The sequence below is a fragment of the Siniperca chuatsi genome, linkage group LG1 (genome assembly GCF_020085105.1).
Source record: "Siniperca chuatsi isolate FFG_IHB_CAS linkage group LG1, ASM2008510v1, whole genome shotgun sequence".
Lineage (NCBI taxonomy): Eukaryota > Metazoa > Chordata > Actinopteri > Centrarchiformes > Sinipercidae > Siniperca > Siniperca chuatsi.
The window spans coordinates 14879181-14894898 of NC_058042.1; the positions used below are offsets into that span (position 1 = coordinate 14879181).

The 15718-nt window shown below is 39.9% G+C and overlaps 2 protein-coding genes across 6 annotated transcripts in view; both read right to left on the bottom strand.

Annotated features, from left to right (window-relative positions):
- Window positions 1-166: 166 nt before the first annotated feature.
- golm2 (golgi membrane protein 2) lies at window positions 167-11987 on the bottom strand. 4 transcript variants are annotated; one of them, XM_044201461.1, is made up of 10 exons: window positions 10867-11987; window positions 7670-7724; window positions 7392-7494; window positions 6911-7001; window positions 6546-6669; window positions 6208-6288; window positions 5351-5629; window positions 4966-5103; window positions 2487-2654; window positions 167-1237 (listed from the first exon to the last, which is right to left on the bottom strand). In XM_044201461.1, the coding sequence occupies exons 1-10, from the start codon at window positions 11191-11193 to the stop codon at window positions 1161-1163; spliced, it is 1443 nt and encodes a 480-aa protein (XP_044057396.1). In that variant the 5' UTR covers window positions 11194-11987; the 3' UTR covers window positions 167-1160. The 4 variants fall into 4 exon arrangements, with proteins under 4 accessions (XP_044057396.1, XP_044057386.1, XP_044057412.1 ...); XM_044201451.1 differs by having other exon boundaries at window positions 6208-6291; window positions 10867-11986; XM_044201477.1 differs by lacking the exon at window positions 2487-2654 and having other exon boundaries at window positions 10867-11985.
- Window positions 11988-13364: 1377 nt separating this feature from the next.
- The window catches only part of fam189a1 (family with sequence similarity 189 member A1), a 91541-nt gene continuing 89187 nt past the window's right edge, over window positions 13365-15718 (bottom strand). For both annotated transcript variants that reach the window (XM_044201428.1, XM_044201439.1), the window contains exons 10-12: window positions 15222-15293; window positions 14508-14830; window positions 13365-14202 (exon numbers count right to left, since the gene is read on the bottom strand). In XM_044201428.1, coding sequence (XP_044057363.1) covers window positions 14005-14202; window positions 14508-14830; window positions 15222-15293 — 593 coding nt within the window. In that variant the 3' untranslated portion in view covers window positions 13365-14004. The remainder of the gene's footprint in view (window positions 14203-14507; window positions 14831-15221; window positions 15294-15718) is intronic.

Below are 15718 nucleotides of genomic sequence, written 5' to 3' on the forward strand. Positions count from 1 at the left end.
ACATATGTTACAATTATGAACTAAAGACATTCAGGCGCTAGACACCTATGACAGACTTGTTCTTCACATTAAAAAGCTATATCACCTGAGTAATCCACTCACTACTAATGACAAACTATCATTTCTACAACTACATAGACTCTAAAGCACTATCAGAACTGAGAAATGACATGAAGCATCACCTTTAATAAAATTAAATTACATTCAATGTGCCTTTCCATGAGAAATCAATTTTCATGGCTACACAAACAGAACTGATTTCATGTTCACGGATTTCCCTAAAGGTGAGGAATTAGGTTTCCTCAGTACAAATGGTAACAGTTCAACTACATTATGTACAAGAGACCTCATTAATGGAAGCATGTTTACAGTCAGTCAGTTCCATATGTGCTTGGTTAATCTTTGCACACTGTGGAGGACACTAACATACAACTAAGTATTGCTTAAGCATCAATATTTTGCTCAGTTTGATTATTAACAAAAGGTTTCAAATGCATGCAATGGCATCATTAAAAAAAAAAAAAAAAACAGAATGAGGAGCACTTTTGAGTGTCTGTCACAAAGAAAAGAAATTGATTTAATAGGCCATAAGCAAAGTCCTTGGCATCTGTAATGCATTCCCACTCTTGTAAACAAAAAAAATGGTCTTCCACGTAAGAGTCCCAAAGTTATGTTAGAAAGGCAGAATGCCGAATTAGTCTCTGATAAACATCTCTGGTGAAGAGTTTGTTTATATCAAGCAACAGCAACCTGAAAAGAAAAATAGCAAAAACAAAACAGTTCGACCTTGAAGTTCAGATGTGAGTCAACAGGGTTCCTTTAGACCACTCCATTATGAAGTGAGGCAGTTATCAAATAACAAAACTCAACAGTCAGTGTACATACAGGATTTCATTTCTACTGTCATAACTTAGAACCATCAGCAAATCAACAGCCGCTCAGGACAATGCCATGATTTTTTCCCTTTGTATTATGATACGTCATTCAGAATTAATTCATTAGTTACAATGTCTGTTTTTCCAAAATAGTCCATGACACTGAGGATGCACCCTATAAATTCTTAAACATATTCATGTTCAAACTATTTTGTCAAGAAAGACCTTGGTTGTAGAGGAAGGTATGATTATTTTAATTGGAGTTACGGCTGTACAAGTTCCCATTCAAAGAATGTCAATAGCTTGATGTCTTTTCCCGTAATCCACAGCCCGGTCTCCCTGCATGTCTCGGTCATCGTCATCTGGAAAAAAAGAAAGGAACACAAACATTAGAGAATAGACAATACACTTAAAGAAGTGAACCAAACTCCACTATCACATAAAAATCATATTTTACATAAAGTTATCGCATATGAATTATCTTAACTGTGTCCTCACTATCATTCGAATCACATCAATATCTTGATTTCGATGTGTTACAGTGTACATCACAAAATAAATGGTCACATACAGTGCAGTCAGGAAGTATCATGATTTATGTTTTTCATTGTTTTGGAAATACTTCAGCACACTGGATTTGAAATGAATCTGGAAACAATGACTGCAGATTAAAGTGCTGACTTTAAGGGTGTCTACGTCTATCTTGTGTGAACAGTTTACGACTCGCAGCCCGTTCCCCTGATTTAGCAACAATGTGTTAAAGTAGAAGAAATATATTGAGGGGATATATATCGAATGTTGGGATGAAACGCTTCCTACATCTGTCTAACATATCATTAGCTTCCTTGTTGGTCATTATAATAACAAGGACATCCTAGATTTTATTGAAATCAGAGATTGTATACAAACTGAACAGTTTAACACAAATATAATTAGATAAAAATGACAAATCACAGCCAAACTCACAGGCTAACATGACTGAAATTGTTTTTTAGATGGATGAAAACAAAAACAGTATTCTCCAAATGCATCATTGTCACACTCTTATCAAATATTAAAATACAGAAATTCATGGCAGGAAACAATAACAAGAACAAAGAAAAAACATGGGCATGCATTTCAATATTTCAAGGAGAACACAGACACACTCACAAACACAGTGAGCTATATTTATCTACTGATCTAGATGTGGGTCAGATGTTTGGTGGGCACAGACAGGTGGTATAGCTAAAAAGAACCACAGGCAGGAGAGAAAATACTAGATGGCAAGTGAATTACTCTCACAGAACCGTAAGTTCCCGGGTCAAGTTTTTGCTAAGATTGTTACTGTGTCTATACAATAAATGTAAATGCCTGGTACAATTCAGCTACTCATCCTGAACTGCATACAGAGCAGTCCTGCTTTGCTGAAGGTGTTTTTGTCATAATTCTTAAAATATCTGTAGTTTATGATGGATTCAAGGACCAAACTCAGGGTACTGTGAGCTACTCTAACTGTCGGGACAAATGCGGGGGGGGGGGCAGCAGCAGGACAGGGGTGGAGGGAGGGAGCAAGGGAGGAATAGTGGATACACATCTGGACAGGCAATCCAGTCCCCCGGCCTGGCTCACCTTGAACGTCTTCCTCCCCACCATCACCATCCTCTTCCTCATTGTAGGCCAGCTCGGCCTGCTTGTCGGCCTCATACTCACCCACGTTCCCATCATCCCCATTGTAGTCCGCTAGCTTAGAGCCGTGTTGCGGATCTACTGGGGACTCGTTCTCATCAAAGAACCGGCCTGCAGGAGGCAGAGAAGGGCCTCATCAGGAAGGGAGGGAAGCAAAGGCAGTTGTAGGGAGACAGGGAGGAATGGGTGAAATACTGCATAATGAATGCATGAAGGAATAAGTGATTGCATGAAGAGGATGACAAAAGATAAGGAAGATAAGGTGAAGGGATACACGGTGGCAGATGTTAATTAGAAGACAAGTATTTCTAAAGAGTAAAAGAAAGTCAATCATTTGTTTCCACTCAGCTCTCTGCTGACAAATGAGGTTCCCTTATAATGAGGGACAGTTTAAAGCCTGGAAAGCACTGAGTGCTAATTGAATCGGTTTAATAATCTGTACATTCCAATCAATCAAATACAATAGCCCTGCTGTAAATCCTATCTTATGTTTAGTTTTTGTGGGTACTGTGAGAAGTGTTGATTCAACTCAAGGGTCATTTTTAAGGCCAGCGATACAGTAAGTGTGGTGTTTCATTGTAACATGTTGTCCACCTCCATTACCATACGTGAGGACAACAGAAAATTACCTCAATTCAATGCAGCTTCAGATACAGAGGCCTGTTTGAAACCCAAAGAGGATTACACTTGTTCTATATGCTAGGGCTGCACCTAATGATAATTTTTTTAGCGATTCATTTAACGATCATTTCTTCGATTAGTTGATTAATCTAACAACTAATTTATTGATTCTAAAGATTTTTTTAATTACTTGATTAACATAATTAATTTGCCCAAAATAAATTTCAAAAACTTCTCATTAATATTTCAATATTTTATTAAATAATTTTCTCTTAAAAACAAATGTAACAAGAAACAAAGTGCAGGGCATTATTCTGCAACAAATAATATATTTGTCTACTGAAAATATTATAATATTTGAAAGAATATATATATATATATATATATATATCTATATCAGGCCTACCCTATTTCTTATGTTACCATTTTAATTCTACTTAATCCTCTGCTTTATTGTAGTGTTGACTCACAAACTACTTTAATCTGCTCACCTTGCTTTTCCCTTCAGTTCTCTTTTCTCCACGCACACACCTACACCTCTGGTCTCTGCACGCGCGCGCGCACACACACACACACACACACACACACACACTCTTTCTGTTTCTCTCTCCCCGTATATGTCTGCAATGTTGACTTTCTTCATCAGCACTGTATTGTCGCCCAAAAAACACAACTCCCACTTTGGATTTTTAACGGAAGTTTTAACGCTGCAGCTTCTGCTCCGGGGGAATCCATGCTTTGACATTGTGCAGCCATACTTCATTGCGACGCGTTGACGCGCGATATGCAAATCTACGTATTTCCGTAATTGATTACTTTGATGAATCATCCCAGCCCTACTATATGCTATAAACCAACAATTAATATGTGTTAAAATATAAGAAAACAAAAGCAAGAAGTCTTTTACTGGATATTGTTGATATGAGCAAGTCACAGTGGAACAGTGACATTAGTGTTTTTACTCTACTAGGTTTTTCTACTAGGTAGTTTCTGTTCCTATCTAGCCTCCTACAGATTTGAGATGGCAGTGTTGATCACGACAGGACTGGGTGGGGACTCGAGACGCACTGAGTCAGGCAGTGTCTTTGAGCTGTTAGTGTCTAGTGAACACCAGACACTGCCAAAAACGAGACATCTGGTGGGTGTCAGGTGTTAATTTGCCATAATAGGATGCAAGTATAAAGAGATCAGAGGCAGAAGATTAGAAGAAAAACAAAATGAAGACGTGAACTGAATACAGTGTGTTTTAAGCAGCAGAGCTGCAGAGGGTGAAGTAGATATGTAAGGGAGATGAAAGACTAGAACATATGAAAACAGTGGCAAAGGAGGGAGAAAAGGCAGCAGAGCAGAAGCCAAGCAGCAGGAAAGGATCATCTGGGAGCCAGGTGTGTGTCATTTGTCTCCTCTCCTCTGCAACTGAGCCCTCTCTCTACTCCCTGGCAGTGCTCCTACCCGTATCCAGACATGACTTACATTCAAACAGATACTCAGTTAGAAATTCTAACTTTCATGAAAATGTAGAAGTAGGGGTGTAACCAGTTGGCAATGGGCAAAATTCACACCGATGGCATGACACCAAATTGTCTTTTACTCTCTGCATTGATACACATCACAGAGAGCTGCGAGGCAGCAGCTAAGCACCAAGGCGAAGCTAACAAGCTACTTCCCTTTCATTTGTAATGTTATTTTTCCCCACCGCTACAAAATCAATCAACAAGTTAATTAAAAGCAACCCTCCAACCACAGCCTCCCTTGCAAATTACAGTATTCCCTTTTTTAAAAGTGCTGTGGAGGAACTCACTTTGGCGGTGGTGTACTGGCTCTGCTGCAACTTGGTCTTTGGCGTGGTGAGGCTGGATGGGGTTGGGCACCTGGGCTGGGTTGGGTGGCAGAGGAATCCCCTTCAGGTGTTCGCTGTCACCCTTGACATTATCAGGAGCTGACAATAAGAAAGAGACTCAGATTCTGTTGTATGTATGACCAAAATCAAATATCAAAAAGGCCCAAAATGTTTATTGTTATACCTCAGTAAGGTGGCAAGATTTGCAAACCACCTCCTCACCTGCTACAAATAAATCTCCTGAGCTACAACGTGACAACTTTACAATCACTCTCACATGCCTAAAGGCTCCAAAGACAGACTATTATCATTAATACAAATTATATGGATGTGGTGCATTCTGTACCTTGAAGTTGTCTTTGCTGTTCTCCTAGCTCGTCCGCCTTGATACCTGCCTTGTTGTCTTCTTCAAACACTATCAGTTTGTCTGCCTGTTTAACGATGCCTGGAGGTGCAACCACTGCTGCTCGGCCCTCCACTCTGTCCTGCTGGAGCCTGGGCTGGTCCAGGGCCAGGCCCTGGCCCCCAGGGCCATCAGCTGCCCCGACTCCCGGTCCAGCACCAGCTCCCACAACCACATCAGGGACATCATCATGTTTCTGAGTGATGGCTGGTTTCTTCAAGGCTGTAGATAAATGGAGTGGCAAAATGAGAAAGCTTGGAAAGTAAGACAACTTTAGTGAACTTTTGTGCTTTATTTGCCACAAGTACAGAAATACCGAAGGCATTTGGAGCCACGACCCCAAAAAAGCTGTTTTGGTTTTTTGTGCGTTCAGTTACATATAAGGCAGTGGCATTTCCTGACCCTGCCACAGCGCTAGGTGATTGAGAGTCACATCTGTAGTCCATTGGTCAGTTATTTTTCTCCAGTTTTGGTTTTGATTTCACAGTTTTTTTAACTGGTAAACTGATGTGTTTGTACAGACCGAGTTTAATTGTCTCACCCTTGGCTGTTTGTGTGTCCCCTGAAAATGTCGCAGAATTAAAATCATAAGGCAACAAATGTGTATGAGTCAAAAACCTAATTGGTCTATATATTATTGTTTTACTTGCTCTTGCTCTGCCCGTCCTGCGTTAAAATGAATCCAAATGTCACTGTGTATAAATGTATATACTGTCTACATAATTTTCTTCACTCACTCATTAATTCATCGGGTTTGCCAACCTAAAAATTGCTCTTGAAAGTTTAGATCCATTGCTTACCAAATTGCACATCATCGATTTTTCCCACCTCACTGTCTTCAATACCGGGCATGCCAGCATCACTGCCAGGCTTACCCATCTCTTCTGTAACAGAGCAGAAGGAATGTGACTTAGGTGGTGAATAAGTTGACGTTAAAATTGTTTGACAAGTTCCCTGTTACAGTTACATGAACAGGAATAAGATGAACAGGAAACTAACAGAGCGTAATTACCATATCAGTTAAATTTCTGCAAGATTTATATGAGCAAATGGTGATGGTGCATTTTCTTCTAGCAACTGAATGCTGCATTTGTCAAGACAGTATAAGCTTTGGGTTGACGCGTCACATCCACTGTACCTTTTAAATCTGGACTGTCATGCCGGTGAGTGGCCACTGTATGGCGCTCTCCAACCATCTCCACACCAGGTGCTCCCTCTGCATGTCTACCTGCCACTACACTCTTTTGGCCGTCCATCATACTCTGAAGAATTATCAAAGGTGAATCAGAAAAGGAGAATATGGAAAATGAAAAGAATAAGATACTCTGTTGTTTAATGAATATGGGAGCTTTGACAGGAATAGAGACACAGGGGGGAATTAATTGACTTTAGCTGCTACTATCAGTACATGTTAAAAATCTGCGATGAATAAATGCTACAGTGCTGAATAAATGCAATGTGTACCAGAGGGCAGGGGGCTATCAGGATTTCATCAATACTAACCTGTCTTAGCTTTGATGCTTCTTCCTCCAGGGTCCTTCTTGTTTCTTCATACTCGTCTTTCAGTTGTGCAATCTGACGTCCACACTGTAAACTAGTTAACACATATTCCTTGTAAATTTCACCCGCACAATCTTGGATTTCTTTTCACCATACTATAAAACTGATTTGTGCAAACAGGCAAAAAAAGGGTATAGGTATAAATCTATTCTAAAAACCTTACAACACCAAATATAAGTGAAATATCTCTGAGATTAGATCATTTGTCTTATGAGACAAAGAAATAGGAAATTAAGATAACCGATGACCTAATATCATCTGATTAGTGAATATTCAATTGAAAAAACAATAACTATCATATTAATGGATAATTTGAGAAGCAAAAATTCACATTTTGAGACATCATGTAACAGTTCTTCTAAAGTGAGGAAAATCGCAAAAGCAGTCAATAAGACTGACAGGAAGTAGTAAAGATTTAACACACCTCTCATACTCCAGTTTTCTTTCCAAGGTAGTGCTATTTTTCTTCACTTCTCTTAGCTGCTCTTCCTGTTTCATGAACTCCTGTTTCAGCTCCTTTAGCTGCTCTGTTTGCAGCAACACAAACACACAATATTTTGGAGAGGTTTAGTTCTTGTCTATTCAATGAACTCCTAATGCTTCCTGAAGAGACTTTCAATCATTACAAATCCTCTACTGAGAGATTTTGACAGTTTGTGTGTGAGAGTGCCCCCTGCTGGCCAGACAAGTATGAAGCCCTACCTTTCAGCCTCTGGATTTCTGTCAGTTGGGCTGTGGCATCACCCTGCAGCTTCATCTGTACAGAAGAGAGGGGAAAAAACAGTTTGGGAATCTTATCAGCTAAGGGAGAGCTACATATACATTTTGACTCTTCTGCACCTAAGACCAGTTCAAGAAAAGTCAATTAAGACTTGCCCTTTTAAGTCATAGATGACTAAACTGTGCAAAAGGCTCTCTAATTAGCCAGTGCCACCATTAACACCATGAAAACCACAGGGAACAGATTTGTCTTGTTTTTTTGCGTAGCAAGGCTTCACAGCAGAAACAGATGGCACCCAGTGTGATATTTTATTTAGTTACTGCTACGAGGCAATAAGTTCCTGCCTATCGAAACCAGTATGGAGTATTAGATGTTAACAGAATACCTGGTTGCTGATCTCATGCTGAGACATAATGTCATAGGATTTATACTGAAAAATGAAGTATCTCACTCGAAGTGCCTTTGTAACATGCGGAAAACACCAGCACAGAAGTTGATAGATCATACATTGATGGTTTATGATCTTTTAGAAACCCCTCAACACTGTAATGCAATCCAGTACAACAGGTCTGTAATAAACAGTACTGAACTCTACTGATGACTATATATACACTGTGTTATGTGGAAGCCAGTAAAGACTCAAATGTCACTATTATCTGCATTGCATGCAGATCTGTTGAAACAGGGTTGGGCTGTTGACAAAAGAAAGGAATGGAACAACTGCTAGTCAACACCTACCTTTATCTTTATTACGGAAACAGGGAGCCGGATACTGAAGTTACTACCAAGAAACTAGGAAGCTTAGACTCTTTATTACGCACACCACTTTCTGTACCCGCCTCTACAAGAAGTAAAATCTTAGCGCTGGCTTTTGAAATCTCTTATACAACGACAATTTTCTAACAATGTCAAACAATTAAGCTGTGTATCAAAAATGATGCATACACATTTGGATGATTGGATAAATTTTGAATAAAAACATGAAATGGTCAGTAAAACATGTCCATTTGTAGAAGTGCCAACACAACAGGCGACTACACAGAAGGCTAACTGTTACAGTTGCCATTGTTTTGCTATGATTTGATTTGGCCACAGAATATGGGATTTGGCTCACAAACATTGTGGAGAAAAGTTTCAGAATGGGAAATCATTTGAAAAATGTCCCCATTAGGCTGACAGGTGACTCTGGTTGATTTATCCATCTAAGATTATTTTTAAATGGGTGTTCGTTTTTAAATATCGCTGGCTGGTTTTAATTTCAGACCTTTTTGTGCTGAGCATGTATATCCATTATGTATGTATGTATGTATGTATGTATGTATGTATGTATGTATGGCCCATTACATATGGTCACTAAGTAACTCCACTCAAGAAGCTGGGAGGAAATTAGGTGTATTGTGGTCAAGCATAGCTCATCAGAAATGTTGAGCAAAACAAGAAATTGTTACTAACGACCTTCCTCCAACCTGATATTCCTACAGATTACCTTGCAAATATATTTAAGTGTTTCTTTAGTGTACAAGTCATTAATCAATGGGTAGTGATAAGTTTGCCAATTCAGGATCTAAGCTTTTCTTACAATAAGGCCGTCTGTGATCTTGCAGACAGGCAAAGAGTCATCTTCTGCTTCTAGTCAAAATAATGTGTTTTACAACTCCTGAGACATCATACCTAATGTGTCCCAGCTTAGTTACTGCATGGACATTGCAGACCAGCAGTGGTTTGACTATGATGTTACACGTCACATAGATAAACGTAAGCTAAATAAATATATGCCTGTCTATGAGAAAGAAACAAGTCAGACTGGATGCAAATTACAGGAAAACCTCCCCCCCATCTGTTGTCTAAACGTCTTCCAGGGCAGCTAGACACACACCGATGTTCAGAGGGTGCTGGGAGACAAAACACAGTGAATTGCTGGCTGGGCCACTGCGCAGGACAAGAGCCTTGTGGAGTATACAGACAGACGACTCACAGTGAATACATTAAGCCCCACAGATGAGTACAAATGTCCTGATAAAATAAATCAATAAAATATCAAAACATGAGAAAGTTGGCTTCAATTTGTTTTTCTTTGCAAATGCGATCATGTCTTTAATTTACCCTATTAAGCATTGGGAGAAAGGTGGGAATAATGTAGGAAAATGTGGATTTTTTAAACAACTAAACTCATGACTAACAGTGGAAAGCAAAGCAACCTAGCAAACGGACTAATTTTTAGTCGACCAAAAATCTATATTGTGTGGAATATGTGGACTCCATCAGCTCATCTCATAATTTAGAAAAGAGGATCAACCAACAGCACATACAGCTAAAAGTAGGTACATCTGTAGTGTAAATCATGCCTTGACCAATGCACCCCAAAATCCATTATTTAAATGATAATGTCACCCGCAGGTGGCTTAGAGTCACAGGCACAGTGAAACAACACCATTACACTTATTTCTTCAAAAGCCTAAAGGGATATTAAAAACACCTGAGAGAGCTATGAGCTGTGATATTTTTTTTAGAAAAATACTACATTCGTGGAGCCGAACTCAGGTGAAAGCGGTTGAGGTGGATGAATGAGTTCCTGGCCAAGGATGAGTTGCATGTATCATCTGCCTCTTGGTACCATAGACTACTCAAGACAAACCATTCCCCTCTTCATAATGACTAACACCATGCCTCTTTAAAGCAGATAAAAATGAGCTAAAACCCTATCTGCCTCCACCATGAGTTACCCAAGTGTTCATGTACAGCCTCCATCTGATGTAGAGTAGGGAGATTAGACACATAACGTAGATATCCTGATGAAACTACATATGGTGTGATGATTTAGGTTATTGTAATATTGTGATGGGATTGAAATATTGTCATTTCTTAGTTGCATTACAGTTAAGTGATACTTATCTAAACGTACCTGACTATCTTAGTGAAATGAACAATGAACCTGCTTTGCCATCATGTCCCCATTACTATTTGCCTTCTCAGAGAACATCCACCACTTGATTAAATACTGAAGAGAGCATTATTTAAAAACTTTGACGCTTTGTTATTGTCACCTGAGAATAGTTTTGTCAGAATGCTATTCCCAGTCTGTGAAAACTTTGGTTGGCTGGATTTCAGTAAATACAGTACCAATCGAATGAAACTTTCCTCCACCAGATTGGGTTGGGATCAGACATTGCTACTATACCTTTTCATCAGTGCACTTTTTGATGAGCGCCTCTCGGGACTGCAGCTTGCCCTCCAGGACGCTGTAGTCTCCATCCTTCTGGTCGAGCTGCTTCCTGTGCGTGTCCACCTGCACCATCAGCTCCGAGTTCCGCTTCTCCAGCCGGCTCCGCGCCGCGTCCGTTCGCTTCACCTGCGTCTGTACCTCCGCCAGCTCATCCAGCAAGCGGCCGTGCTTGTTGGACACTGTCCAGTAGTTGAAAGACAGTATGGCGATTATCACCATCAAGAAGATGAGGATGAAGGACGGGAGGCGGCCCCCCCGTCGGTTTGCACCAAACCCAACCATTTCAAAATCAAAGTGTAACGTTACTTCAGGTTGTTACTGCAAGATACAGAGCTCAATGAGAGTATGCTCCCGCTGTAAAACACATCCGTCTACGTGACATGCCGCGTACATGCGGCAACCGTTCGGAAATGCAAACACTACACAGACAGACAATCATGAATGTTCAAGACATTTCACATTTCTACTGAGCTTTACTCTCCTTCCGCACACTGGGCATCTTCTCTGCAAGTCGTCCAATGTCAGTGGGGTAGATGAAACACGCCCGCAGGGACGTGGCCTAGCTCAGCTGGCAACGTTAAACACAGCCGACGAGACTAGACGTGGACAGCTACACGGCTCCGTGGCAGTGAGGCGAGCAAATACAAATCATACAGCTAGTTAGTTATATAACGTTAGCCTTCAGCTAGTTATTTTTTATGGCTCTGTGGTAAGCCCTGTAGGTCTGCATATATTGACGTTTGAAGCTCCTTTAATCAACAAGACCACTGATTATTTTCGATTCCGACCTGACGTTAATGGTAGCTCCCATTAACATTAACGCTGTCCAGCTAACCACTTGACACTAGCTAGCAACCGTAGATGCGAGAACACAATTAGCTACTGTCAGATAAAAAAAGTATCGTCTCTTCTTGCGGAGGACGGACGTAATCCTGATAATATAACTAACCAAATCGAAACAAACACTAAGGACGCAGGTTTTGTGTAACACTCTTCACGATTCACTGCCTAACCAAACATGATTTCTGCGCCGTGTGAAGTTAGCTAGTTGTAATCAGTCTGCGTGACTTCCGCTCTCTGCTGCCGAGGCGAAGATACATTTCAAAATAAAAGTCCGAATTGAGCGTTTAGCAGCACAAAGAAAGCGTGGTCTGCTCTCTTGCTGGTATTGCTTATAGCTTTGTTTGGCGCATATGAGCCAGTTTGTAGGCTGTATGCTTAAGGTCTACACGTATGTCTTAAATGATGAACGAAAAGCATCAGCCACACGGTCAAAGCAATAAACCTGTATGAAAACACGACGACTTAGAGATCGCGAGTAGTTCCCAAAGACCTGAAGCGCACGGTTGAATGGAAGGACACTTTACAATTATAATGAAATAAGTGTTCAGATTTAATTATTTATTCATATTTTAGATATTAAGCAAGTGTTGCGTATCGGTCTTGAAAGCAAAAGCCTGGAAATGTACTGGTACGACAGTTTTTCAACTAAATATATTCAGTCCATTAGTCCGGTGCACCTTCTCATTAACAGGTTTATTAGGAAAAATTCCAGTGTGTAAACTCAAACACTTCCCTCTTGTTATTCAATGCGTGAAGATAAAATGTGTTTTCTCTTTGTGTAGCAAAAAAGAAAATAATGTCATTTTAAATGAAAAGGCAGCACTAGGAAGCAACTTTTGGGGCCTGCAATCGAATTCTAGCCCTAAACTTGTCTTCATGCAATCTTACGCCATTTACTAAAAGACTATTAGCAGTCTGATTTCTGTTTTTTTTTTTTTTTTTTTAAAATAATAATATTAATATTAACGCCTCTCCCCAAATTACTGTCAGCAGTCTGGAGGCATCCTGTGCATTAACTAACTGGAAAGTCCAGGTGCCAAATACCAATGTATGCACCAAGTGAATCAGATGACTTCCTGGATTCTTTCCACCTCTGTAAGTTACCTTGAAACTTACCTGTGAGTGAAATGTTGCCAAACCTCTGTTAAAGCTCACATATAGTTATAATTGGTATCCATCTTAAGAGAACTCACTTAATATGACTCACTCTGCCTTTGTAACTTTGGTCTAGTTGCTGAAAGAATAGCCAGTGCATCAGTCACAAGCATTGCAAATTTAGGTAATTCTGCTGGAAAAGTCTAAAAAAAATATCATGAGCTGAAAGCTGCCCTGGCATGACAAACAGTGCCTTTCCAACACTGACTAAAAGAGAACATTACTGGGTATTTAATTAAACACTACCAACTACAACATCACTAACACGAATCAAAAAACAAATATTAATAGCTTCACCAGATTGGTATTTATTGCATGGCTATTTATTGTCCAGTGTTTCTATTATTTTGGCCAGCCCTGGTTGAGGTGATTTAGACATTTTTGTTCAAAATGCTAATGCCTGCAGACTGACTTACATGATCCAGAAACATTCACTGAAATAAGAACACAAATCACAAGATACAAACTCATATTTTATTGTAACACTGATAAGAATTGTAACACAATGAGGTAAGTTAAATAATCCACATCTGTGATGTTCTTGAACCAGCGGCACCACAAAATACTCACCACCCTATCAGTAACAGTTCCACAAAGTCTGCAAACAATGGCTAGTAATGCCCAGTCAGTTCACAGTCTAATACAAACATATTTCTTTCCATTACTTATAAGGACAGGAGGAATACTGATAACACAATCTCCTTTGTCTTTCAGTCCCAGATCCAAACTTATCAGCTGTGTATTTGTTTCTTTTTTTAAGAGATGAAACTCTGTAGAAAAGATCCCCTGAGGGAGAAACATTCTTTTGTTTTTCTGATGAGAAAGAAGCCACTTACAGACACTGGCAGGCTCAGTCTGAGTTTGCTACCATTCTGCTGATGACTTGGCAAGGTCTCACAGGGCACTAGGAGATTCAGTATGAGACCATTTCAGTTTGCCTGTGCTGCAGACACACTGTAAAAATAAATGATCTTTCAGTGCTGGAAGAGTTATTAATTACTGTACAGACATCTGCTGCACAGCACAGTGTGGCTGCAACACCAGCTTCCTGAAATGTCCTCAGAGTTTTGATCCAAGTCCTTGCTGGGAGAGTGGTCAGAGAATAGTTTCTTTGCACTCAAGGCTTTGTTCAGAGGAGGGGGAGTCCAGTGGGTTGGTGGAGGCGATGGCTGTCTGTGGGAGGTGTTTTGGACGGCGCATGGAAGGGGACGAACTCAAAGCACCACAGCTCTGAAGGTGAAGATCCTCGTGGCCATGCTTCCTAGAACTACCAATGATGTGCTGGGTCATCACCTGTGCATCAAAAAAAAATAGCCAAGAATAAAAGAGAGACACACATTGCTAGCTGTTTGTTTGTTTGTTTTTCCATTACAATCACGTTATTGAACTGAGCTGGAATACACTGCTTGAGCCAATACAACTCTCCAACAAAGGTCAGCAACACTTATGTGAATGTTGCTGCCTCACAGGGCTGCTAGCCTGATATCTACTTTTAGTCTTGTATTCTGATGCTCACCAATTAAAGCAGAAATAGTCCTACAAAGTGCTGGTTTGCATTAAACTATCGTTGGACATTATACACTGTCTTATTCAGTTACCTGATCTATGACATTGGCACTAAAAATGGCCTCCTCCATGTGTTTCTCATCTGATTTGATGACACACTTGATGTTGTTGACAACCTGCTGGACTTCAGGAGGTAGACTGCAGCTTGAATGCTCCAGGAACTTGGCCACCAGTATTTTGGTGTCTTTGTACATCTTCAGGTCAGCCAGGGAGTGTGGGCGTTCGTGGGAGGAGTGTGTGTGCAAGGCTCTGGGTTTAAGGTGGATGTCAACTTTCCTGCCCTCCTTTTGCTGCTTCCTGACACATATGTGACTGGGTTTTGCTCCAACTACGTCTCTTGAAACATCTGTTGGCTCTGAAGATATAACAGAGGAACTGTCAAAACACATTAAATCATATACATCACATGAAAACACATTCTCATTATCAGCTCAGTTAAAATTGGCTTAGGTTTTTTCCAGCCTTGTGACAATGCATTTTTTCAGATAATCCAATGGGGTTTAAATGGTTTATTTAGCTTATGAAGTATGAGAATTTGCTTAAAACATAAAGGAGTACTTAATCTTTCAGTTTATCTAATTTTTTTAAATGGTTTTCACTGGACAGTGATGGTAATTGTGTATTTGTTTCACTAAAGCTGGTTAAATTAGATTTACAGTTTGTCCTTCAAGTCTAATTGCTTTACAAAATAGGATGTGCAGCAGATGTCCCACCATTACATGAATTCACAGATTCTATGATAGTACCTTGCTCTGGTGATGTATGAGTTGAATCTTCAGCAGCAGGGATATTTGCAGAGGCGCAGCTTACATTTTCTCCTGTAGAGGGAGACAAGAAACTTAGAGTGGACCAACAAATAAGGTACTAGCTGTTGCTGGTTAGTGATCCACATATATTGACAATGAGAGGCTGTAGGGCTTCTACTAATGATTAATTTCATTATCAATGGATCTGCCGATTATTTTCTCGTTAGTTAATTGTTTAGTCTATACAATGTTAAACAATAGCACAAATTTTCCATCACAAGTTCTCATGTCTTCAAATATCTTGTTTTGTCTGATCAAACCAGAATCAAACCAAATCAGAAACCTTGTGATACCAAAGAATCTGGAACCAAAGAATGTTTGGACTTTTTTGCTTGAAAAATGATTGATTAATGATGTTTAAGCTCAAAATGGCTGATCTCTCTAATGATATTTAGAGTATTTAAGCTGTAGTATAGGTGTAACATTCTTGCCGCACT

Bases quoted from the DNA above. Each gene is read 5' to 3' on its own strand.
- golm2 (XM_044201451.1), bottom strand. From the start codon at position 11,193: ATGGTTGGGTTTGGTGCAAACCGACGGGGGGGCCGCCTCCCGTCCTTC. The intron at 5,630-6,207 runs GTAAGCAATGGA...ATTTATCTACAG, and splicing joins AATCGATGATGTGCAATTTG to CCTTGAAGAAACCAGCCATC. The intron at 5,104-5,350 runs GTACAGAATGCA...TCTTATTGTCAG, and splicing joins ACAGCAAAGACAACTTCAAG to CTCCTGATAATGTCAAGGGT.